At 45.1% G+C, this 24,767-nt stretch overlaps 2 protein-coding genes across 2 annotated transcripts in view; both read left to right on the forward strand.

Moving 5' to 3' along the window:
• LOC110518089 (caveolae-associated protein 2-like) overlaps positions 1-10,410 on the forward strand; it is a 27,765-nt gene extending 17,355 nt beyond the window's left edge. Inside the window, exons 3-6 of the mRNA XM_036982276.1 lie at positions 7,635-7,898; positions 8,106-8,267; positions 8,350-8,841; positions 8,915-10,410. Of these exons, the coding sequence (XP_036838171.1) occupies positions 7,635-7,898; positions 8,106-8,267; positions 8,350-8,787 (864 nt within the window). The 3' untranslated portion in view covers positions 8,788-8,841; positions 8,915-10,410. The remainder of the gene's footprint in view (positions 1-7,634; positions 7,899-8,105; positions 8,268-8,349; positions 8,842-8,914) is intronic.
• A 4,359-nt stretch (positions 10,411-14,769) lies between these two features.
• LOC110495616 (vacuolar protein sorting-associated protein 16 homolog) overlaps positions 14,770-24,767 on the forward strand; it is a 28,480-nt gene continuing 18,482 nt past the window's right edge. The window contains exons 1-16 of the mRNA XM_036982277.1: positions 14,770-15,047; positions 15,407-15,495; positions 15,666-15,757; positions 15,891-16,019; positions 16,096-16,240; positions 16,345-16,460; positions 16,572-16,694; positions 17,014-17,159; positions 17,590-17,761; positions 18,231-18,362; positions 18,891-19,054; positions 19,138-19,246; positions 20,595-20,729; positions 21,219-21,425; positions 21,513-21,695; positions 22,211-22,380. Of these exons, the coding sequence (XP_036838172.1) occupies positions 14,998-15,047; positions 15,407-15,495; positions 15,666-15,757; positions 15,891-16,019; positions 16,096-16,240; positions 16,345-16,460; positions 16,572-16,694; positions 17,014-17,159; positions 17,590-17,761; positions 18,231-18,362; positions 18,891-19,054; positions 19,138-19,246; positions 20,595-20,729; positions 21,219-21,425; positions 21,513-21,695; positions 22,211-22,380 (2,162 nt within the window). The 5' untranslated portion in view covers positions 14,770-14,997. The remainder of the gene's footprint in view (positions 15,048-15,406; positions 15,496-15,665; positions 15,758-15,890; positions 16,020-16,095; positions 16,241-16,344; positions 16,461-16,571; positions 16,695-17,013; positions 17,160-17,589; positions 17,762-18,230; positions 18,363-18,890; positions 19,055-19,137; positions 19,247-20,594; positions 20,730-21,218; positions 21,426-21,512; positions 21,696-22,210; positions 22,381-24,767) is intronic.

The following is a 24,767-nucleotide window of genomic DNA, read 5'->3' on the forward strand; positions in this document are numbered from 1 at the left end:
TTCTAAAATCCATGAGGGAAATACTGTAACCTCATTAGTACATTTTACAAAACAAGTGTGTGTGTGTGTGTGTGTGTGTGTGTGTGTGTGTGTGTTTGTGTGTGTGTGTGTGTGTGTGTGTGTGTGTGTGTGTGTGTGTGTGTGTGTGTGAACAATGTGTTGAGGGGTCATTCCTAGGAGAGAGATGTGATTGGTTGAAACTGTGTGTGTGGTTACTAACCATGCAGAACGAGGAATGTGGTTTGCCCCATCAGTAGAGTTTCACAACTTCATCCCTCTCTCTCTCTCTCTCTCTCTCTCTCTCGCCCTCTCTCTCTCTCTCTCTCTCGCCCTCTCTCTCTCTCTCTCTCTCTCTCTCTCTCTCTCTCTCTCTCTCTCTCTCTCTCTCTCTCTCTCTCGCCCTCTCTCTCTCTCTCTCTCTCTCTCTCTCTCTCTCTCTCTCTCTCTCTCTCTCTCTCTCCCCTTCTCTCTCTCTCTCTCTCTCTCTCTCTCTCTCTCTCTCTCTCTCTCTCTCCCCTTCTCTCTCTCTCTCTCTCTCTCTCCCTCTCTTTCTGCCCCCCCCCCCCTCTCTCTCTCTCTCTCTCTCTGTAATAGAGTACATTATTATCACTATCTGCACATACAAAGCAGAGCTATGGACACACCCACACACAGTGAGATACAAAAGCTGTCATTGTGTTGGTCTCGTGACCTGGCTGATAGAGAGCTTGGCAGGACTCTCTCGCCCCCTCTCCCATTCTCTGTCTGTCTTGATCTCTTTCTAAGTGTTAGTGGTAGTTCAAAGGCTAGTAGGATTGTTGACCACTATTCTCTCTCTACACTCGGAGATAAAAAGGTGCTATCTAAGAACTTAATAAAAATGTTCTTCAGCTCTCCCCATAGGAGAACACTTTGAATAACCCTTTTGAGTTCCACGTAGAACCCTTTACACAGAGAGTTCTACATAGAACCCAAAATAGTTCTACCTGGAACCAAAAATAGTTATCCTATTGGGGACAGCCAAGGAACCCTTTTGGAACCTTTTCTTTAAAGAATGTACTTTCCATCTCTACTCCTCCTTCGCTCACATCTTCCTGGTACACACACACACACACACACACACACACACACACACACACACACACACACACACACACACACACACACACACACACCAACCAATACTCAATCAATGTGTTGAGCATATAACAGCTGTTTTCTATCATCTGTGCTGAGGACCAGACACTGGAATGTGTGACAGATTAACGTGTGTAGGTGTGTGTGTCTCTGTGCTCAAAAAGTAACGTCTCTCCAGTCCATAGGCCCAGTCGTATTAATGTGATGGATCCATTACATTGGTAATAACACAAGGCAATAATATGCTGATACATATGACAACACACACACACACTCACCCTGCTTTAACACAAACACTGTTAGGTAGGCGGACATCTGGGCTCTCTCACTCCTCTTAACTAGGGGAGGAGGTACTGTACCTTGACTCTGACTGGTACAGTGAGGTAGCAGTAGCAGGCCTGTCATGCATGTGTTCACTGGAGGAACCACACCTTATAGGCAGCACAGGGAAACCTAGAGTAAAGCAAAACACTCTCTCTCTCTCTCCTACTCTCGAAATGTCTCTTGATGTAATTAGCATCTTGGTGGCAGCTGCATTGGCAAAATGAATGTCTGTGTTTCATTGGTATAACGTGTTTGGACTTGTGTAGGTGTTGACACATGTAACACAAGAATAACAGGTTTCCAACTGAAGTTAGCTAAATTACAGTGACAGAACTCTGATAATGCTAAGCTACTGTATGCTATTACTTAATATCATTTGCTTCTGTCAGACTGTTGAGTGATTGATCGGTTGTAGATATTGTTGATGGTGTGTGTATCTGGGAACTTGGGACATCTGAATCAGTGCATTCAAGAATACTGGGACTTCAAGGAAAATATGGTCATCCAACTTGGAATTCCAAGTCTGAATCTCTGGGATCATCCGAGAGCTCCAACTTCTCTGACCTGAAGATCACTGACCGGTGTCTCCAGTGTCCTAGACTCTTACAGTAGCTATGGGAGCCAGCTAAAACACACAAGTTACAGCTAAAGGTAAGGCTAAGAGTAGCAGCTAAAGGCAGCTAAATGAAATGTAGCTCAGGGAAGCTAAATAAACTAAGGGTAGCAAAATTAAGCTAAGGGTTGCTAAATTAAGCTAAGGGTAGCTAAATGAAGATGAGGGTAGCTAAGTGAAGCTAAGGGTAGCAACTAAATGAAGCTAAGGGTAACAGCTAACTGCATCTGAGGGAAGCTAAATAAGCTAGAGGTAGCTAAATTAATCTAAAGGTAAGAGCTAAATGTAGCTGAATGAAGATAAATAAGCTAAGGGTAGCTAAATAAGCTAAGGGTAGCTAAATAAGCTAAGGGTAGATAAATAAGCTAAGGATAGCTAAATAAGCTAAGGGTAGCTAAATAAGCTAAGGGTAGCTAAAGAAAGCCAAAGGTACCATAGCTAATGCTAGCCTAAAGGTGAATGCATTCCTCTGAGCCGAGTGGGACCTTTTTTGTTCATCAGGAAATTCCTTGGTGAGGGGGGAAGCAAGTTTGCGTGTGTGTGTGTGTGTGTGTGTGTGTGTGTGTGTGTGTGTGTGTGTGTGTGTGTGTGTGTGTGTGTGTGAGTGTGTGTGTGTGTGTGTGTGTGTGTGTGTGTGTGTGTGTGTGTGTGTGTGTGTGTGTGTGTGTGTGTGTGTGTATGCGTGTGTGTGTGTGCGAGGACAAACTTACACCCACAGATATTATGGAACATTCTGAGTTGTAAACTTTCTACACACTGTATAGGCCTGGTTTAAGAGAAGTGGGAGATATATACAGTACTGGAAACCTTTTCAGAGGAGAGTGAAGAGTCAATTCCATGACCATTACTCACTTCACAAGCTAGACTTGTCCAGTCTGCGGAGTGTGTCAGAACTGTACTATTTTATTAGAGTATTAAATACACAGCCCTCAAACTTTATCTTGCAAAAACAGACGTTGCATTTCCTCCACAACTCCCTACTGCATTTTGCATGTGTGTGTGCGTGCGTGCGTGCGTGCGTGCGTGCGTGCGTGCGTGTGTGTGTGTGTGTATGCATGTGCGTGCGTGCGTCCAGAGTAATTGTTGTTAAGGTCAAATGTGTAGAGAATAATACTTTGTTATCTGAGGTTGGGTTGTGGTGCCTGAGGAAGACAGATGTTCTCCAGGGTGTGTGTGTGTACGTACGTGTGCATGTGTCTCTCCTCTTCTCTCTCCCTTCTCACTTCTCCCTCCCTCTCTCCTCTTCTCTCTCCTCCTCTCTCCTTTCCCTCCCTCTCCTCTTCTCTCTTCTCCTCTTTCCTTTCCCTCCCTCTCTCCTCTTCTCTCTCCTTCTCTCTCCTTTCCCTCCCTCTCTCCTCTTCTCTCTCCTCCTCTCTCCTTTCCCTCCCTCTCTCTCTTCTCTCTCCTCCCTTCCCTCTCTCCTTTCTCTCTCCTTTCCTTCTCTCTCTCCTTTCTCTCTCCTTCCTTCCCTCGCTCCCTTCCCTCCCTCCCTCCTCTTCTCTCTCCTCCTCTCAGGGTTTGGCCCATGTCCAGCATTTGGTGGAAACTCTGAGTGCTGCCTCGCCTTGGCTTCTTTCCCCTGTGTGCGTGCGTGTGTGTGTCTGTGTGTGTGTTGCCTTGGCTTCCTTCCCCTCTTCTTCGACATTCCTTTGCCTTTATGATTGCTCCCAGCAACCGTGTGTGTCCTGCTTTAATGTAGAGCTATGATATCTTTGTGATAAAGTTTCCAGCAGAACATCCCCCCCCCCCCCACAGCCACAGTACCCGTATCATCACGGCTGGACTGTGTTTCCAGCAGAACATTCCCCCCCAGCCACAGTACCCGTATCATCACGGCTGGACTGTGTTTCCAGCCTGGGCCCAACAACACTGTGTGTGCATCCTTCCTGTGTGTGTGTGTGTGTGTATGTGTGTGTGTGTGTGTGTGTGTGTGTGTGTGTGTGTGTTGCGTCGGCCATTTTGTGAAATGTCATTAGGAATGTAACAATGATTAGTGACTGTATGTAGATGGTATGTGTTCATGGTTTGGAAATAACGTTTACACAAATCCAATGATTCCATAACTCAATAGGCCTATGTAGTTCCCCACCACCACACGTCACCACAGAAGGTTTTCAACGTTAATAGGCCTATGTAGTTCCCCACCACCACACGTCATCACAGAAGGTTTTCAATGTTAATAGGCCTATGTAGTTCCCCACCACCACACGTCACCACAGAAGGTTTTCAACGTTAATAGGCCTATGTAGTTCCCCACCAACACACGTCACCACAGAAGGTTTTCAACGTTAATAGGCCTATGTAGTTCCCAACCACCACACGTCACCACAGAAGGTTTTCAACGTTAATAGGCCTATGTAGTTCCCCACCACCACACGTCACCACAGAAGGTTTTCAACGTTAATAGGCCTATGTAGTTCCCCACCACCACACGTCACCACAGAAGGTTTTCAACGTTAATAGGCCTATGTAGTTCCCCACCACCACACGTCACCACAGAACGTTTTCAACGTTAATAGGCCTATGTAGTTCCCCACCACCACACGTCACCACAGAACGTTTTCAACGTTAATAGGCCTATGTAGTTCCCCACCACCACACGTCACCACAGAAGGTTTTCAACGTTAATAGGCCTATGTAGTTCCCAACCACCACACGTCACCACAGAAGGTTTTCAACGTTAATAGGCCTATGTAGTTCCCCACCACCACACGTCACCACAGAAGGTTTTCAACGTTAATAGGCCTATGTAGTTCCCCACCACCACACGTCACCACAGAAGGTTTTCAACGTTAATAGGCCTATGTAGTTCCCCACCACCACACGTCACCACAGAAGGTTTTCAACGTTAATAGGCCTATGTAGTTCCCCACCACCACACGTCACCACAGAAGGTTTTCAACGTTAATAGGCCTATGTAGTTCCCCACCACCACACGTCACCACAGAAGGTTTTCAACGTTAATAGGCCTATGTAGTTCCCCACCAACACACGTCACCACAGAATGTTTTCAACGTTAATAGGCCTATGTAGTTCCCCACCAACACACGTCACCACAGAAGGTTTTCAACGTTAATAGGCCTATGTAGTTCCCCACCAACACACGTCACCACAGAAGGTTTTCAACGTTAATAGGCCTATGTAGTTCCCCACCAACACACGTCACCACAGAAGGTTTTCAACGTTAATAGGCCTATGTAGTTCCCCACCACCACACGTCACCACAGAAGGTTTTCAACGTTAATAGGCCTATGTAGTTCCCCACCACCACACGTCACCACAGAAGGTTTTCAACGTTAATAGGCCTATGTAGTTCCCCACCACCACACGTCACCACAGAAGGTTTTCAACGTTAATAGGCCTATGTAGTTCCCCACCACCACACGTCACCACAGAAGGTTTTCAACGTTAATAGGCCTATGTAGTTCCCCACCACCACACGTCACCACAGAAGGTTTTCAACGTTAATAGGCCTATGTAGTTCCCCACCACCACACGTCACCACAGAAGGTTTTCAACGTTAATAGGCCTATGTAGTTCCCCACCACCACACGTCACCACAGAAGGTTTTCAACGTTAATAGGCCTATGTAGTTCCCCACCACCACACGTCACCACAGAACGTTTTCAACGTTAATAGGCCTATGTAGTTCCCCACCACCACACGTCACCACAGAAGGTTTTCAACGTTAATAGGCCTATGTAGTTCCCCACCAACACACGTCACCACAGAAGGTTTTCAACGTTAATAGGCCTATGTAGTTCCCCACCACCACACGTCACCACAGAACGTTTTCAACGTTAATAGGCCTATGTAGTTCCCCACCACCACACGTCACCACAGAAGGTTTTCAACGTTAATAGGCCTATGTAGTTCCCCACCAACACACGTCACCACAGAAGGTTTTCAACGTTAATAGGCCTATGTAGTTCCCCACCACCACACGTCACCACAGAAGGTTTTCAACGTTAATAGGCCTATGTAGTTCCCCACCACCACACGTCACCACAGAAGGTTTTCAACGTTAATAGGCCTATGTAGTTCCCCACCACCACACGTCACCACAGAAGGTTTTCAACGTTAATAGGCCTATGTAGTTCCCCACCACCACACGTCACCACAGAAGGTTTTCAACGTTAATAGGCCTATGTAGTTCCCCACCACCACACGTCACCACAGAAGGTTTTCAACGTTAATAGGCCTATGTAGTTCCCCACCAACACACGTCACCACAGAAGGTTTTCAACGTTAATAGGCCTATGTAGTTCCCCACCACCACACGTCACCACAGAAGGTTTTCAACGTTAATAGGCCTATGTAGTTCCCCACCACCACACGTCACCACAGAAGGTTTTCAACGTTGTCATACATCAGAAGCAGTCCAGAGTAAAGCTGAAGTAAAGTAAAGTCTTCAGAATGCCAGCTACTGTATATATCTTTAACCGAAAGATCGCTGGTTCGAATCCCTGAGCTGACTCAGTGAAAAATCTGTAGATGTGCCCTTCAGCAAGGCACTTAAGCCTACTAAGTCGCTCTAGCTAGAATGACAACAATTTTAAAATGAAAAATCTCCTGGCCTCAATCCCAAAAGAATGGGAAAAAACTTAACAAGCGGAACTTTCCCTTTAAGATACCACTTAACCACTTACTCAGTCTTACAGGCTTGATAATATTGGCGTTGGGTGGAAACTAATAAGTAGTGTAAAAAAAATCACAAGGTTCTGTTATGGCTCAAAATGGCCAGAAACAAAGAACGTTCTTCTGAAACTCGTCAGTCTATTCTTATTCTGAGAAATGAAGGCTATTCAGTGCGAGAAATTGTCAAGAAACTGAAGATCTCTTTCAACACTGTGTACTACTCCCTTCACAGAACAGCCAAACTGGCTCTAACCAGAATAGAAAGAGATGTGGGAGGCCCCGGTGCACAACTGAGCAAGAGGACAAGTACATTAGAGTGTCTAGTTTGAGAAACAGTCGCCTCACAAATCCTCAACTGGCAGCTTCATTAAATAATACCCGCAAAACACTAGTCTCAACGTCAACAGGATCCGGGATGCTGGCCTTCTAGGCAGAGTTGCAACGAAAAAGACATATCTCAGTCTGGCCAATAAAAATAAAATATTAAGATGGGCAAAAGAACACAGACACTGGACAGAGGAACTCTGATTAGAAGGCCAGCATCTCAGAGTCGCCTCTTCACTGTTGACATTGAGACTGGTGTTTTGCGGGTACTATTTAACGAAGCTGCCACTCAAGTTCTATTCTGGTGTTACCATGACAACTCACCCGTTAGTTTGGAGTGTTAGCGATGCAAGGACATTTCTAAGTGACCCCGAACTTTTGAATGGTATTATAAATGTGACACACTCCTAAACTATTAGCTATTAATAAAGATAATTAAAGATAGCAACACACCACATCTGTTTTGAATGATGAACGTACTGTTCATGAGTTCCTTTCTCTAACTTCTTATCATACACTTTCCTTTTTACACCTTCTCATTCTCTTTCTCTCCTTCCCTACTCGTCTACCTTCCTCCCTCTTCTCCTTCTCCCTCCCTCTTCCCTCTCTCTCTCTGTAGGAGGAGAATGAAATCCCAACCAGTGTGTTTGTCAAGGATACTGTTCCTTTCCCCCGTGAAGCTGAGGAGGGGGAGGAGCCCACCGCTGTCATCGACGCCAACCGCTCCACGGAGGAGGGGCTTCACACCATCGACCTATCCTCGGACGAGGACGTAGGGCTGGAGGCGGACCTGGACGAGGTGGGAGATGACGTATACGAGATGGCCGGAGAGCACACAGACAAATCCCGCACGGATAAGTTTAAACGCTCTAGTCTAAAGAAGGTGAGTGATGTAGAAAACCGGCATTAGGGGTCAAAGTCTATGGGTGAGAGGTTAGGGGTCAAGGTCATGTTCTGTGGCCGTGTGGCGTTTTCAATGCTGACTATTGATGTATTGCAGAGCTTAAGATCAGGGGTCGGAGGTTAGGGGTAAGGGTTAGGAGATTTCCTGCTATGTACTGACTGCATGGTATTGCACAATGTATTGCAGGTGGACAGTCTGAAGAGGGCCTTCTCCAAAGCGAATATAGAGAAGAAGATGAACAAGATTGTGTCACAGGAGAAACGAGAGAAGATGAAGAAGAGCCTGACACCCAACCACCCAAAGAGTTCCTCCTTCAAAGTGTCCCCTCTCACGTTCAGCATCAAGAAGGTCAGTACACACACACACACACACACACAAACACTCACATTGTTGTGGATTCATCTGACATGACTACATCCTGCTGTAACAGAATCGTAAGTCTGAGGGCCAACCTGAAGCTGAAGCAGAGGTGGAGGCCTCATCCCAGACCGGGGTCTCGCCTACTGCCGTGGCCTCCATTGAGATCTCCCCGCTGGCCAGCCCTGATGAGGAGGTCCTCTTCACCGAGGTGCACTCCCAACTGGCTCCAGGGCTGGAGGAGTCCAAGGCTGAGGCTTTGGAGATGGAAGAGGTGGCTGTCAGTGAAGTTCCAGAATCTGACGAAATTCCAGAATCCAACGGTTTTTCTGATTCCAAACCGTTCCTAGAATCCGACGTTCCTGAGGCGGATGTGGATCTGTCGGTTATGACGGAGGGAGTGAGGGAGGAGTACACTCTCTCTGCCACGCTCCCGCATGATGCCTTCCACTCTATCTCGCCCTTCGATGAGGAAGACAGGGAGGAGAAAGTGCAGAGGGAGAAAGAGTAGAAGGAAGGAGAGAAAGAGTAGGAGAAGGAAGGAGAGAAAAAGCAGAAGGAAGGAGAGAAGAAAGTGTAGAAAGAGGTGGAGGAGAAGGAAGAGGAGTAGGAGAAGGAGGGGAGACTTGTGGAAGAGGAGGCCCAGCTGTCAAAGTCCCCTAAAACACACACACACAAAATAAATACACATATACCTATTCCCTAAAATACTTCCCCATTCCCACTCCCACACTCTGCCCATCATCCTCTAAAAAACTCAGACAGACCCTCTGTTCAAAAACACACACCCACACACACACAATTACAGTTCATGTCTGTGTGTCTTCCTGTATGTCATTGTGTGCAATCTATGTGCTTGCATGTGTGTGTGTGTGTGTGTGTGTGTGTGCGTGCGTGCGTGCGTGTGTGTGTGTGTGTCAGGGGCAGATGTCTGTTTCACATGTGAAAAAGGATGATGAAGTTGTTAAAAAGGTATAATTATCTTCTTATGCTACTGCTTAAAGTTTAAACCTAAACCTATATTTGTGTATGTAAGATGATAACTTTGTTTGACCTAATAGATACAATTCAAGCCAATCAGTACAATACTTGTCACAATACTAGTTACAGATAACGTGATCTAACCAAAGATTGGCGATACTGTCTTCCATCTTGATTCTGGGAAACAGTTATTTTAGAAAGGCTTCTATCCAATGGCAGGTGGTTCTATAAAAAACACTGAAAACTCAGATAGTAAATCCATGTTTCGTACCACGCAAGGAGGATCCTCGCCATCTTAGCTACATCTAGAATTTCCCAGCATCTTCGACAGAACTAGTCATTTCTATGCGAAGCGGCCACGGCCAGACAGTGTGTCACGTTAAAACAAAGCTCTACACACATTGATACATAACATGGATTTACTATCTTTCTGAGGTTTCTCTGCTGTTTGTAGAACCACCTGCCACTGGACATGGACATTTATAAGATAACTGCTTTCCAGAATTGAGAACAAAGAGAGTATCGCCAATACCAGGTTAATTGAAGAATCTATAGCAGCGTTTTGTATCGGCAAATCTGTAACTCCCAGTAATGGATACCAAAACTCTTTGGTTATATCACATTATCTGGTGTACAATCTGTAGCTATCATCATTTATGATCCTCGAATATCTTAGTACTGTATCATCTCTCAGTGAATGTATAGAAAACATAGAGAGATATAGCATGGCAACAGTTGATAATAAAACATTATAAGGCTTCATACCACAGGGTCGTGGCACCTCCATTGGGGAGGACGGCCTCCTGGTAATGTCTGGAGCAGAATAAGTGGATTAGTATCAAATCCATCAATGCCATTCCGTTCACTCCGTTCCAGCCATTACAATGAGTCGTCCTCCCCTCAGCAGCCTCCCCTGGTTCATACATAATGTACAACAGGTAATATTGCATTATTGTATATCTGTCGGCTTCAAGTAAAGTGTTAGTGAAGTAGTCTATGTCGTCTTCTCTTAATCCACTGGTGCCAAAGAAACTCCTCTTCAATATATCGTCCAGATTGTTAAAACTGTGATTGTCATGTTTCTTGCTCTTATATAAAAAAAGAAGCTATCTCCAGAATCCTTAGAATTCTAAATAAAAACATTGAAACTGTCCTCCTCCTCTCTCTTTATTTCCTCCTGTTGGGGATTTGTTGATTTGGATTAGACTAGATTCTAGACATATAGATTATAAATTAGACAGCTATTGGTTGTCCTGTTCATTACAGCCACAGTGCGTAATATTTCCAGTAAGTTCAAGTAGTAAAATACACACCTTGAATTTGAGCCACATGATCGAGTGCTATTTGCATGTGAAAATGTGCTCCAGGCAAAAAGGCCTACCTTCCACTCTGATGGTATGATGGAACATTTTATGTTTGTGCTTTTCTAATAAACAATTTCTGTGTTCGGTTTGTGCTTTTCTAGTAAGCAGTTTATGTGTTCATGCAAGTGACTGAATCCTCATTATCAGTATCTGCAATTTGGCAGTACGCCCTGAACCTTGTTTTGAGAACAAAAGAATATCTCAGTTTCAAGGTTTCAGCTTGGAGAGAAGAAGCCTCATGAGGTATTGGTCTGTCACATACATGAACCAAATGTTAATGATTAATTAATTATGATTGATAAGCAAAGTCATGCCTATGTAACGTGTCTGTAAGCAGTATACTATAAGAGCTCTAACGGGACTGCCCCGAAAGAGCTCCTGACAGACGTGCACTATGGTGCATCAAGTTTGGAACCTCTCCAGTTAACTGTTAATAAACAATGTTTCATTTAAGATTGACGTTGGGTGTCCCTGTGTAGAATTGCCACGACAAAGGCATGCATGCACGCATCTCAACAAACTGTAACAGGCTATCGTAACCTGTCCAGTAGATAGCCAAATGTTGGCCTATTCAAAGCTCTGTATCAAGGCACAAGGCGAGACCCAAACGCAGACACAGGAGGCAGGTGGTTGGAGTCTTACAATGTGTATTAAACCAAAGGGTTAGGCAAGAGAATGGTCGTGGACAGGCAAAAAGGTCAAAACCAGATCAGAGTCCAGAAGGTACAGAATGGCAGACAGGCTCATGGTCAGGCAGGCGGGTACAAAGTCCAGAAACAGGCAAGGGTCAAAACCGGGAGGACTAGAAAAAGGAGAATGCAAAAAGCAGGAGAAGGGAAAAACGCTGGTTGACTTGGAAACATACAAGACGAACTGGCACAGAGATACAGGAAACACAGGGATAAATACACTGGCGAAAACAAGCGACACCTGGAGGGGGTGGAGACAATCACAGGAACAGGTGAAACAGATCAGTGTGACACTCTGAGCATCAGACCTCAGAGGTTAAACTCAAACGTATTGAAGCTATTTCGAGGGGTAGCCCCGACCGGGAATTGAAACACGAGTCCAGTCGACTGTCAAGACAACACCTTAACTGTTATGCCATAGGGTCCAAACCGCTTGAAGGGGTTGCTAGGTGTTGGAGTAAGGTCGCTAGGCTTCTCAATACCAAGTCTCTCCCATATACCTGTGTCAATGTTGGCTTCACAGGCATCATTCCACTTCTGACACCAGTGTAACAATTTCAGGGGTAGCACAGACCAGGACTCAAACCCAGGTACAGCGAATGTGAAGACAACACCTTAACCATTACACGAAGATGTACGAACCTCTTGACGAGGTCGCTAGGTGCTGGGCAGTAGCTGTGCGTGAGTAAAATCACTGGGGAAGCCAAGCCAGGAAAAAAAAGCCACATCTGTCCAGTGGAGTCCACAAAGCATATTGTGTAACAAACAGTTACTGATTTCTCAAACTCTCTCTGTGTGTGTATGTGTGTGTGTGTGTGTGTGTGTGTGTGTGTGTGTATGTGTGTGTGTGTGTGTGTGTGTGTGTGTGTGTGTGTGTGTGTGTGTGTGTGTGTGTGTGTGTGTGTGTGTGTGTGTGTGTGTAAAAAACATGTTGACTCATCCTACTTTTAAAGAAACACCAATGCCGTCCTCCTCTCTTCCATGTTGTCAAAATGTTTTTTGACTCTGTCATTCAGTACACAATTGTAGTTTTTGTTGTCCAAGACTACCTGGCTAAAATGCTAGCTTGCTAGCCTAACTTCCATTCATAGGCAACAATTAGGCAGCTAGTTAACATTAGCCTACTACAGCTAGGTACGTACTAAACTTCCATTCTCTCAGGCCAGAGGCACAATGTATGAATTTATTGTTGGATCAGAAACGCCGTTATAATCATTGGGCTGTACGGAGAAATTAATAAAACTATGTGTCCTAATCCCTATCTCCTTTCATGGATAATCTACAGAAGGGCCTATTTTAGCTAGCTAGCTAGCCACTGGAGGACAACAAAACAACGAGATGCAACAATTACATTTTTTTGCAGTCAATGACATTTGGCTTGATGTGATGTGATTGGTGTGAAGCCAAATCCTAACTGGCTTCCCTTGACACTTTTTTTGGGTGAGCCAGGACCATTCACAGTTGAGGCCAAATGCTTGCTGGCTTCACTTACATTCAATGCTACAGGCGGCAACAATATCCTACTCTTTTTGACCAGACAGCATCAGATATATGGGCTAGACACATAGAGACACTGTTTTCGTCACTCTGATGTTTTCTCCAGTGAAATACATTCAGCCTCTTGCGAACTGAAGGAAAATTATGAAACACAGAAAGACAAAATACACATTATTTTTTAAGGTTTTTTTTCGGTACATTTTTGGGGAAGCCTGGCTTCTATTGGCATCCATTAATACACCCCACTGGTGCTGGGTTAAGGTCGCTACAGTATTTTGGTATTTTTGGAGGTCAATCACGTGATGATGTAGGAGATCAACATGGCTGCACCCTGCTCCTATAGCCTTTCACAGTGTACTCCTAAACAAACTTTACAAACATTGGAGTTGTAGATTGATGAGTGTTTCAACAGACTGCACAATGCAAATCTTAAACGTATTTGAGGTCCACTGCATTTGGCTTACAGCAGTTGTCACCAACCTTTTCTGAGTCAAAAAGCAAGCCAAGATCTACCGCTCAGTTTTGTGAACATGGCTTACATTTTTTTTGACATTGACCTAATAGTGTTGTGTATGAATGGGGTTTGTGTAGTAGCCCTAATATACTGAACAGAAATATAAACGCAACATGCAGCAATTTCAACCATTTTACTGAGTTACAGTTCATATAAGGAAATCAGTCAATTAAAACGTGCTCCCTAGTGGTGCAGTGGTCTAAAGCACTGCATGTCAGTGCTTGAGGTGTCACTACAGACACCCTGGGTCAAATCCAAGCTGTTTCACAACTGGTTGTGTTTGGGAGTGCCATAGGGCAGTGTACAATTGACCTGGGTTTGGCCATCATTATAAATAAGAATTTGTTCTTAACTGACTTGCCTAGGTTAAGAAAAGTTACATTTAAAAATGAACTAATCATGCTGTGTCATCAACTTCTTGATATGCCACACCTGTAAAGTGGATGGATTATCTTGACAAAGGAGAAATGCTCACTAACAGAGCTGTAAACAAAATTTGAGCGAAATAATATTTTTGTACATATGGAAAATATCAGGGATCTTTTATTTCAGCTCATGAAACATGGGACCATTATCACAGCATATTGGCTATATGCCTGGCTGGCTAATATTGTTATTCTCAGATCATATTATATTTAAAACTCTGCCTTTGATAACAAAATAGATCAGACAGTGTAGCACTTGTGAGGCACAGCTGAACATAAATAACGTGCAAATAATTAGCTTTTTATTTGACTGGACTGATGGGACCTGCATCTGTAAGGTGCTTTCAAGACAACTCGGGATTCTGAAAAAAAGAGGTCAAATGATGACGTCATCTTCAGGTTGGAAAGTCGGAGCTCTACAAAATGCTGGTGCGCAGGGCTTCTGAATTATGTGCACCTACCGCCAACAGCACAACAAGTAAAAAAAATGAGCGCAAGCCGTAATCATTGGTTTTTTTACAGAAATGTTTCATGATATACTAGGAATGCCTTGAAGATCGACCAGACCACTGGTGTAGAGTTTTGATTTTTGCTTTGCCTACCAAATTAAGAGCTAAACCAAAGATTGACCACCATTCGTCGTTTCAAATGGGAACAAATGAGTCATAGTGGGCAGAACAAGCAAGGAGATGGGCAGAGCAAAGCACGACCTAGCGAGATCCTATTTGCGCATGTAGCATACATTTGCATATTTACGTTAGGGAACCAAATTCGCCTTTGCACTCCTTTTAAACAATGCCATTTTTTTCTCAACTTTAGCAAAGGGTAAAGTCTACAAAACGTAGTCCACTATGTTCGTAACAGATTATAGTTTTGGGAACAGAACACTGTATTGAGATCAAATGTTTATCGATGAGAAAACTTGCAGAATTTCGTCCAAAATCCATCTCGTTCCAGCTTCTCCCACTGCCGGACAGTGGCTTCCTACTCACTACCATATTTGGTAGTGAGTGGAAACGCCAACCGGATGCTTCACATTTATACATCCGATGAAATGTCTGTATAATTGTCAGTGGCTAAACACAAACTGCAGTCTCCAACCAGTTACTGGCGGTAATGAACGGGTTTCCTCCGCCGTCGTAAAGAGAAGAAGAAAATCTGTCTGCTCTCGACCAAACGTCAGATGACAGGCGAATCTAAACAATAACAAATACACACCTTATGCCAGGGTTATAATTTACGGGGTGAAGGATGGCATTTATAACGGCAAACTGGAATCCGCTCGGGGAAGCGTTTTACAGGTAAACAGATTTTAGCTAACTGTTGTGTTAGCTTGCTCACATGACCAGAATCTTTGCAAAAATGCTAACGTTAGCTAGCTAGATACCAAGAAATGACAACTCTGTCAGGCTGGCACTAAAGCCATCTTCCTTCCTTGCTACTTGCCGTAATGCTTTGCTCAGTAAAAACAAAGTAACATTCAACATTATTAGCTAATGCACTGCAATAATGTGGGCTTCCCTAGCTAGCCATCTAGCATATCATGTGACAACTGTCATTAATAGTGTGTGTGTGTGTGTGTGTGTGTGTGTGTGTGTGTGTGTGTGTGTGTGTGTGTGTGTGTGTGTGTGTGTGTGTGTGTGTGTGTGTGTGTCTACAGGAAGATCGAGCTGTATGAGATGGGATGGAGCTTGAGAGATGGGCTCAAGGAATGTCTGGTGGCAGCAGCCCCATACGGGGGACCGATCGGTGAGTACACACACACACCGATATGATGGAGCAGAGAGAATCACTTGCACAATTTGGAGAAACTCACATTGTTGCAAAATATTTAGAATCTACAACGTGTATTCTAACCACATAGCTAATTAAAGAAGCATGTTTCTCTCTCTATCCCTCCCTCTATCTATCTCTCTTAGCTCTTCTAAGGCAGCCACAGAGGCCTTCCTCCAGTGCACGGCCCCAGCTGGAGATCTATTCCTCCTCAGGCGCGAACATGGCCAGCTTCCCGGTACACACACACACTCATACACACACACACACACACACACACACACACACACACACACACACACACACTCATACACACACTTATTCACTCTTTCTCTGTCTGTCACTCTCCTCCATCCCTCTTGTTTCTCCAGTGGAAGAGTGGCCCAGTGAGACAGCTGGGTTGGACAGTGTGTGATGACCTGCTGTGTATCCAGGAGGATGGCACTGTCCTCATCTACGACCTGTTTGGTGCCTTCAAAAGACACTTCAGCATGGGCAACGTGAGCACACATAACACAAATAAACATGATCAAAACATGATCATCCACCTGACGTGTGTGTGTGTGTCTTTGACAGGAGGTGGTTCAAAACCAGGTGCTGGAAGCCAAGGTGTTCCACTCACCCTATGGAACTGGTGTCGCCATAGTAACGGGAGCCTCACGCTTCACCCTGGCCACGAATATTGACGACCTGAAGCTGAGGAGACTCCCGGAAGTCCCAGGTGTGTGTACATGTGTGTATGTGAAATCCTGTCAGTTCTCAATTCCAAATGAATGGAGACGTTTGTCACTATTTAATTGATTAATTGGTGGTGTGTTCCTCCAGGCCTCCAGGGGGCACCCTCCTGCTGGGTAGTGCTGACTCAGGACAGACAGACCAAAGTGCTGCTGGCCAACGGAGTTGACCTCTACATACTGGACAACACATCCTGCACCCCTGTGGTGAGACAAACACAAACAACTTATTCATTGCTGTGTCTAATCATCCTTGCTCTCTCACCTCTAACCGTGTGTGTGTGTGTGTGTGTGTGTGTGTGTGTGTGTGTGTTACAGACCCCTCCTGGCCTCTCTCCACAGGCCTGTAGCATCGTGAACATGGCCGTGTCATTCAGCTATAAGTACCTGGCTCTGTTCACAGACTCTGGACACCTGTGGATGGGCTCAGCCAACCTCAAGGTAACATGGATTACTATCCCTCATACTGTATGGCTCCATGATCTGGCTAGCTATTATCCATGTATTATCTACTGTCTATACACACCAGTGGTCCTCAACCCATCCAGGCATTCCCAGTCTTATCACAGCTTATCTAGGTTGCCAGGTAGCCGTAGAGTGTAAATAGCTCTGGTGTGTGGAGTGCTGACCATTTTGGGCCAAGAGTTTTTTTTCCTGGTCAAGTTCTATAGTCAGTAGAAGCCACGGCCCTGTATATCAGACATGTCTAATGTAGATGTGTATTATGGCAGTCAGCTACTGACTGTTGTTTGTTCCCCAGGACAAGCTGAGTGAGGTGGACACCAAGGTGAGGACCCCGCCTAAACAGATGGTCTGGTGCAGAAGGCCAAAGAGCCAGCAGCCCTCTGTGGTCATCATGTGGGACAGGCTCCTACTGGTGGCCGGAGAGTGTACAGACACCATCCAGTATCCTTCAGCTCACAGCTGTTATGCAAGTTAGCTCAGCTAGCTTGTTCCTATTTGCTCAGCTAGCTAGCTTCCTGTTAGCTCAGCTAGCTTGTTCCTGTTAGCTCAGCTAGCTTGCTCCTGTTAGCTCAGCTAGCTTGCTCCTGTTAGCTCAGCTAGCTTGCCCCTGTTTGCTCAGCTAGCTTGTTCCTGTTAGCTCAGCTAGCTTGTTCCTGTTAGCTCAGCTAGCTTGCCCCTGTTAGCTCAGCTAGCTTGCTCCTGTTAGCTCAGCTAGCTTGCTCCTGTTGGTTTGTTACTGTTAAAGGTACAATTAGCAATATGACATTAAATGTACAGTTAGCAATTCTGCTCACATATCAACACAAGCATAATAAAAATCTGCCACTGATCCAAATGTGTGCCCTCTCATGGAGCCTTAACCAGTGTTTAGATACACTCTGGATGAGGAGAGTGTGTGTGTAGCAGAGCTGGATGGAGTGAGGATCATAGGAGGGTCCAGGCATGAGCTGCTGCAGGAGGTGCCCTCGGCCTGCCAGGACATCTTTAAAATCGCCTCCATGGCTCCTGGAGCTTTACTACTGGAGGCACACAAGGAGTACGAGGTATGTGTCTGTGTCTGGGAAGTCTGTGTCTGGGAAGTCTGTGTCTGGGAAGTCTGTGTCTGGGAAGTCTGTGTCTGGGAAGTCTGTGTCTGGGAAGTCTGTGTCTGGGAAGTCTGTGTCTGGGAAGTCTGTGTCTGGGAAGCCTGTGTCTGGGAAGCCTGTGTCTGGGAAGTACGTGTCTGGGACGTCTGTGTCTGGGTCTGGGAGGTCTGTGTCTGGTAGGTACGTGTCTGGGAAGTCTGTGTCTGTCTGGGAGTTCTGTGTCTGGGAGGTCTGTGTCTGGGAGGTACGTGTCTGGGAAGTCTGTGTCTGGGAAGTCTGTGTCTGTGTCTGGGAAGTCTGTGTCTGGAGGTACGTGTCTGTGTCTGGGAGGTACGTGTCTGTCTGGCCCTGTGACTGTAACAGCTTTTCACTTTACTGGATACATGTATTGGAGGAGATGGTTTTGTGTGTGTGTGTGTGTGTGTAGAAGTCCAGTCAGAAGGCAGATGAGTACCTGAGAGAGATAAAGGAACAGAGTGTATTGGGGGAAGCGGTGAGACAGTGTGTGGAGGCTGCTGGGTATGAACATGAACCAGAGACCCAGAAAACACTGCTCAGGGTAAGACACACACGATCTCTCTCTACCTCTACTTTGCTCTCTTTCTCTCTCTCCCTATGTCTTCTTCTCTCTCTTTCTCATCTATTCCTGCATGTTAAGTTGAAGATCAAAATGTGTCAGTCCACAGATATTCATGTTTTTCTCCCCCACTCTATTCCTCCCTCTCACCCTCTCTCCCTCCCTCACCCTCTCTCCTTCCCTCATCCTCTCCCTCTCCCTCCCTCACCCTCTCTCTCTCCCTCCCTCACCCTCTCTCCCTCCCTCCCTCACCCTCTCTCCCTCCCTCACCCTCTCTCTCTCCCTCCCTCACCCTCTCTCTCTCCCTCCCTCACCCTCTCTCCCTCCCTCCCTCACCCTCTCTCTCTCCCTCCCTCACCCTCTCTCCCTCCCTCCCTCACCCTCTCTCCCTCCCTCCCTCACCCTCTCTCCCTCCCTCCCTCACCCTCTCTCCCTCCCTCCCTCACCCTCTCTCCCTCCCTCACCCTCTCTCCCTCCCTCCCTCCCTCACCCTCTCTCCCTCCCTCCTAGGCTGCGTCCTTTGGGAAGTGTTTTCTCAGTAACTACCCACCAGAGCCGTTTGTCAGTATGTGTCGAGACCTGAAAGTTCTCAACTCTGTCCGAGAGTACACTGTGGGGATCCCCCTCACACACACACAGTACAAACAGATGACTGTTCAGGTCCTCATTGACAGGTAACACCCCAGGTGTGTGTGTGTGGGTGTGTGTTTACACAGTGTGTGTGTGTGTTTACTCTCTGTACACGCATGTTAAACAGGTTGGTGTACCGTAAGCTGTATCCCCTGGCCATTGAGATCTGTCGCTATCTGAAGACACCAGAGTACCAGGGAGTCAGCAGAGTTCTCAAACACTGGGCCTGCTGCAAGGTGAGGCGGGGGGGGGGGTCATTTTACTGCATGTATGTTCTTAACATGTTCTAACAGGTACAGTGCTGTGAAAAAGGATTTGCCCCCATTAAAATGTTCTCTACTTTTTGCATATTTTTAATACTGAATCTTATCAGATCTTCAACCAAAACCTAATATTAGACAAAGGGAACCTGAGTTCACAAATAACACATGACATTGTTCATTAACAAAGTTACGTAACACCCAATGCCCCTGTGTGGAAAAGTACTTGCCCCCTTACACGCAATAACTGGTTGTGCCACCTTTAGCTGCAATGACTCCAACCAAACACTTCCTGTAGTTGTTGATATATCTCTCACATCACTGTGGAGGAATTTTGTCCCACTCTTCCATACAGAACTGCTGTAACTCAGTGACATTTGTGGGTTTTTAAGCATTAACTGCTTGTTTCAAGTCCTGCCACAACATGTCAGTTGGGATTAGGTCTGGACTTTGACCAAAATGTGATACTTTTGACTCATCTGTCCATAGAACATTCTTCCAATAGTCTTGATGATCATCCCAGTGCTTTTTTTTGTCAAACTTGAGTCAACTTTTTGGACGACATGGGTCCCATTATGTCTGGTGAAAACCAAACACTGCATTTCACAGTAAGAACCTCATGCGTGGTGGTGGTAGTGGGATGGTTTGGGGATGCTTTGCTGCCTCAGGACCTGGACGACTTGCCTTAATAGAAGGAATCATGTATTCTGCTCTGTATCAGAGAATTCTACAGGAGAATGTCAGGCCATCCGTCTGTTAGCTGAAGCTGAAGCACAGCTGGGTCACGCAGAAAGACAATGATCCAAAACAGACAATCAAGTCTACATGAAAATGGCTAAAAAGCAACAAATTTGAAGTTTTGGAATGGCCTAGTCCAAGTCCAGACCTAATCCCAACTGAGATGTTGTGGCAGGACTTGAAACAAGCAGTTCATGCTTGAAAACCCACAAGTTAACGCAGTTCTGTATGGAAGAGTGGACCAAAGTTCCTCCACAGTGATGTGAGAGATGTATCAACTACTACAGGAAGTGTTTGGTTGGAGTCATTGCAGCTAAAGGTGGCACAACCAGTTGTTGAGTGTAAGGGGGCAATTACTTTTTCACACAGGGGCATTGGGTGTTATGTAACTTTGTTAATGAAAACAAAATATATATTTTTGAGGTTATTTGTGAACTCCGACTCCTTTTATCTAATATTAGGTTTTGGTTGAAGGTCTGATGACATTCAGTATCAAAAATAGAGAAACTCAGAAAAGGGGGCAGATAGTTTTTCCCGGGACTGTATCTCTTGAGATTGAAATAAAACGTGTGTCTGTCTGTCTCAGGTCCAGCAGAAAGAAGAGCCTGATGAGTCCATAGCACATGCTGTCAGTGTGAAGCTGGGCGAGGCAGCAGGAATCTCCTACTCTGAGATCGCTGCCAGAGCATATGAGTGTGGCAGGACGGAACTGGCCATCAAGGTACTACACACACACACCAGCAGGCCTGAACTGACTATCAAGGGACAGCCACACCCTAGCCTCACATGCTTCCAACACGAGAGAGAGTGATTAAAGAGGCAATCCAAAAGACGTCATTTGGATGGATTGAACATGTTCACAGAGGTTTATCATTGGGAATGTTACCTTGACAATACTCTTCCCCTCTCCTCTATTTCCCTCTCCCACCACCCTCTCTCCTCTTTCCCTCTCCCACCACCCTGTCTCCTCTCTTTCCCTCTGTCACCACCCTGTCTCCTCTCTTTTCCTCTGTCACCACCCTGTCTCCTCTCTCTCCCTCTGTCACCACCCTGTCTCCTCTCTCTCCCTCTGCCACCACCCTGTCTCCTCTCTTTCCCTCTGCCACCACCCTGTCTCCTCTCTTTCCCTCTGTCACCACCCTGTCTCCTCTCTTTCCCTCTGCCTCATCCCTCTCTCCTTCCAATTATTTTTGCCTCTCTCTGGGTCTAGTTGTTGGAGTTTGAGCCTCGTTCTGGGGAGCAGGTCCCCCTTCTACTGAAGATGAAGAGGAGTCAACTGGCCCTGAGTAAAGCTATAGAGAGTGGAGACACAGACCTGGTTTACACGGTGGTGACATACCTGAAGAACGAGATGAACAGAGGAGACTTCTTCATGACGCTCAGAAACCAACCGGTAGCTCTGAGCCTCTACCGGCAGGTATAGTCACAGACACACACACAACTCAAGACTCTACACACAGTTACACATGCACACAATGTGGTTTAATCTGTGTGTGTGTGTTAGTTCTGTAAGCACCAGGAACAGGACACACTGAAGGATCTGTTCAACCAAGACGATGACCATCAGGAGCTGGGTAACTTCTACGTCAAGGCCAGTTACAAGGAGAAGAAGCTGGAGGCTCGCCTGTCTCTGCTACAGAGTGCTGTGGACGAGTACAACAAGGCCAAGAACGAGTTTGCAGCCAAGGTGAGACCCAGACAGTTTTAAGTGCAGATTTGATCTCAACAGGCTCTGAACAGCATTAGCACTTTCAACCAAAAATGAACATGTAAATTAGATCATGACAATGTTCTCAAAATGTTGTCTCATTATTATAGTGCTCGCTGTCTCTCTGTCTCGTCTGTCTGTCTCTGTCTGTCTGTCTCTCTGTCTGTCTGTCTCTCTCTGTCTCTCTCTGTCTGTCTCTGTCTGTCTGTCTCTGTCTGTCTGTCGGTCTCTGTCTCTCTCTGTCTGTCTCTCTCTGTCTGTCTCTGTCTGTCTGTTGGTCTCTCTCTGTCTCTCTGTCTCTGTCTGTCTCTCTCTCTCTGTCTGTCTGTCTCTCTCTCTCTGTCTGTCTCTGTCTGTCTGTTGGTCTCTCTCTGTCTCTCTGTCTCTCTGTCTCTGTCTGTCTGTCTCTCTCTGTCTGTCTCTGTCTGTCTGTTGGTCTCTCTCTGTCTCTCTGTCTCTGTCTCTCTGTCTCTCTGTCTGTCTCTCTGCCCCAGGCGACAGAGGAGGAGAAGAAGCTGCTACGTTTCCAGAGGCGTCTGGATGAGGAGAAGGGAGAGGCTCTGCTGGGCCTGTCTCTCCAGGAGACTCTGCATGCCCTCCTCACCTCCAACTTCCACAAGCAGGCTGAGCAGCTCTACAGGGACTTCAGGGTGCCAGACAAAAGGTAAGGGCTGTGTGTTATGCTGCTTTCAAGACACCTGGGAACTCTTGGGGAAAAAACAAGGTCAAATCATAATGTCAGTGATCTTCAGGTCGGAATGTTTGAGTTTCTGACTTGGAATTGCGAGTTGGATGACCGTTCAAAATGGTTCGGAGCTTGTTTCCCCCCTGAGTTCCCAGTTGTCTTGAATGCTCGGAAGTCATAGATTTCCCAGTTGTGAATTCCCAGTTGTTTTGAACGCTGCATAACGTCACTGTGTTGTCGCATATTGAACACATCACTGTGTAGTACCTTATCGATGACGTCGCTGTGTCGTACCTTATCGATGACGTCGCTGTGTCGTACCTTATCGATGACGTCACTGTGTAGTACCTTATCGATGACGTCGCTGTGTAGTACCTTATCGATGACGTCACTGTGTAGTACCTTATCGATGACGTCGCTGTGTAGTACCTTATCGATGACGTCGCTGTGTAGTACCTTATCGATGACGTCGCTGTGTCGTACCTTATTGATGACGTCACTGTGTAGTACCTTATCAATGATGTCACTGTGTAGTACCTTATCGATGACGTCACTGTGTAGTCCATTCTTGATTTAATTTTATTAGGATCCCATACTAGGGTCCGACACAACGAATAAATACAGTACTGGCAGCTTCATTAAATAGTATCCACAAAACACCGGTCTCAACGTCAACACTGAAGAGGCGACTCCGGGATGCTGGCCTTCTAGGCAGAGTTCCTCTGTCCAGTATCTGTATTCTTTTGCCCATCTTAATCTTTTATTTTGATTGGCCAGTCTGAGATATGGCTTTTTCTTTGCAACGCAGAGCCAGTTTGCGCTGTTCTGTGAAGGGAGTGTTGAAAGAGATCTTCAGTTTCTTGGCAATTTCTCGCACTGAATAGCCTTCATTTCTCAGAACAAGAATAGACTGACGAGTTTCAGAAGAACGTTCTTTGTTTCTGGCCATTTTGGGCCTGTAATCGAACCCACAAATGCTGATGCTCCAGATACTCAACTAGTCTAAAGAAGGTTAGTTTTATTGCTTCTTTAATCAGAACAACAGTTTTCAGCTGTGCAAACATAATTGCAAAAGGGTTTTCTAATGATCAATTAGCCTTTTTAAAATAATACACTTGGATTAGCTAACGCAACGTGCCATTGGAACACAGGAGTGATGGTTGCTGATAATGGGCCTCTGTAGGTCTATGTAGATATTCCATTAAACATTCTGCCGTTTCCAGCTACAATACTCATTTACAACATTAACAATGTCTACACTGTATTTCTGATCAATTTGATGTTATTTTAATGGACAATTTTTTTTATTTTCTTTCAAAACAAGGACATTTTTAAGTGACTCAACTTTTGAATGGTAGTGTACATTTTAAAACATGAACATGTAGTCTGTGTGTGTATCTATCAGTTACGCATACATGTCAGTACATACACACAACAGGTAGGTCACATTGGGGAGAGGCGTTGTGCCATGAGCTGTTGTTTTACTTGTTTTTTGCGTTTTATATGAGATGGGAGTTTCATGCAATCATGGCTCTATATAATACTGTTTCCTTGAATTTGTTCTGGACCTGCAGACTGTGAAAAGACCCCTGGTGGCATGTCTGGTGGGGTAAGAACGTGTCAGAGCTGTGTGTAAAACCAGAGAGCGATGAGACAACACTATAATAATGAGACAACACTATAATAATGAGACAACACTATAATAATGAGACAACACTATAATAATGAGACAACACTATAATAATGAGACCACACTATAATAATGAGACCACACTATAATAATGAGACCACACTATAATAATGAGACCACACTATAATAATGAGACCACACTATAATGATGAGACCACACTATAATGATGAGACAACACTATAATAATGAGACCACACTATAATAATGAGACCACACTATAATGATGAGACAACACTATAATAATGAGACCACACTATAATAATGAGACCACACTATAATAATGAGACAACACTATAATAATGAGACAACACTATAATAATGAGACCACACTATAATAATGAGACCACACTATAATAATGAGACCACACTATAATAATGAGACCACACTATAATAATGAGACCACACTATAATAATGAGACCACACTATAATAATGAGACCACACTATAATAATGAGACCACACTATAATAATGAGACCACACTATAATAATGAGACCACACTATAATAATGAGACATAATAATGAGACCACACTATAATAATGAGACCACACTATAATAATGAGACCACACTATAATAATGAGACCACACTATAATAATGAGACCACACTATAATAATGAGACCACACTATAATAATGAGACCACACTATAATAATGAGACCACGCTATAATAAT

Source organism: Oncorhynchus mykiss, chromosome 7, assembly GCF_013265735.2.
Source record: "Oncorhynchus mykiss isolate Arlee chromosome 7, USDA_OmykA_1.1, whole genome shotgun sequence".
NCBI classification, from domain to species: domain Eukaryota; kingdom Metazoa; phylum Chordata; class Actinopteri; order Salmoniformes; family Salmonidae; genus Oncorhynchus; species Oncorhynchus mykiss.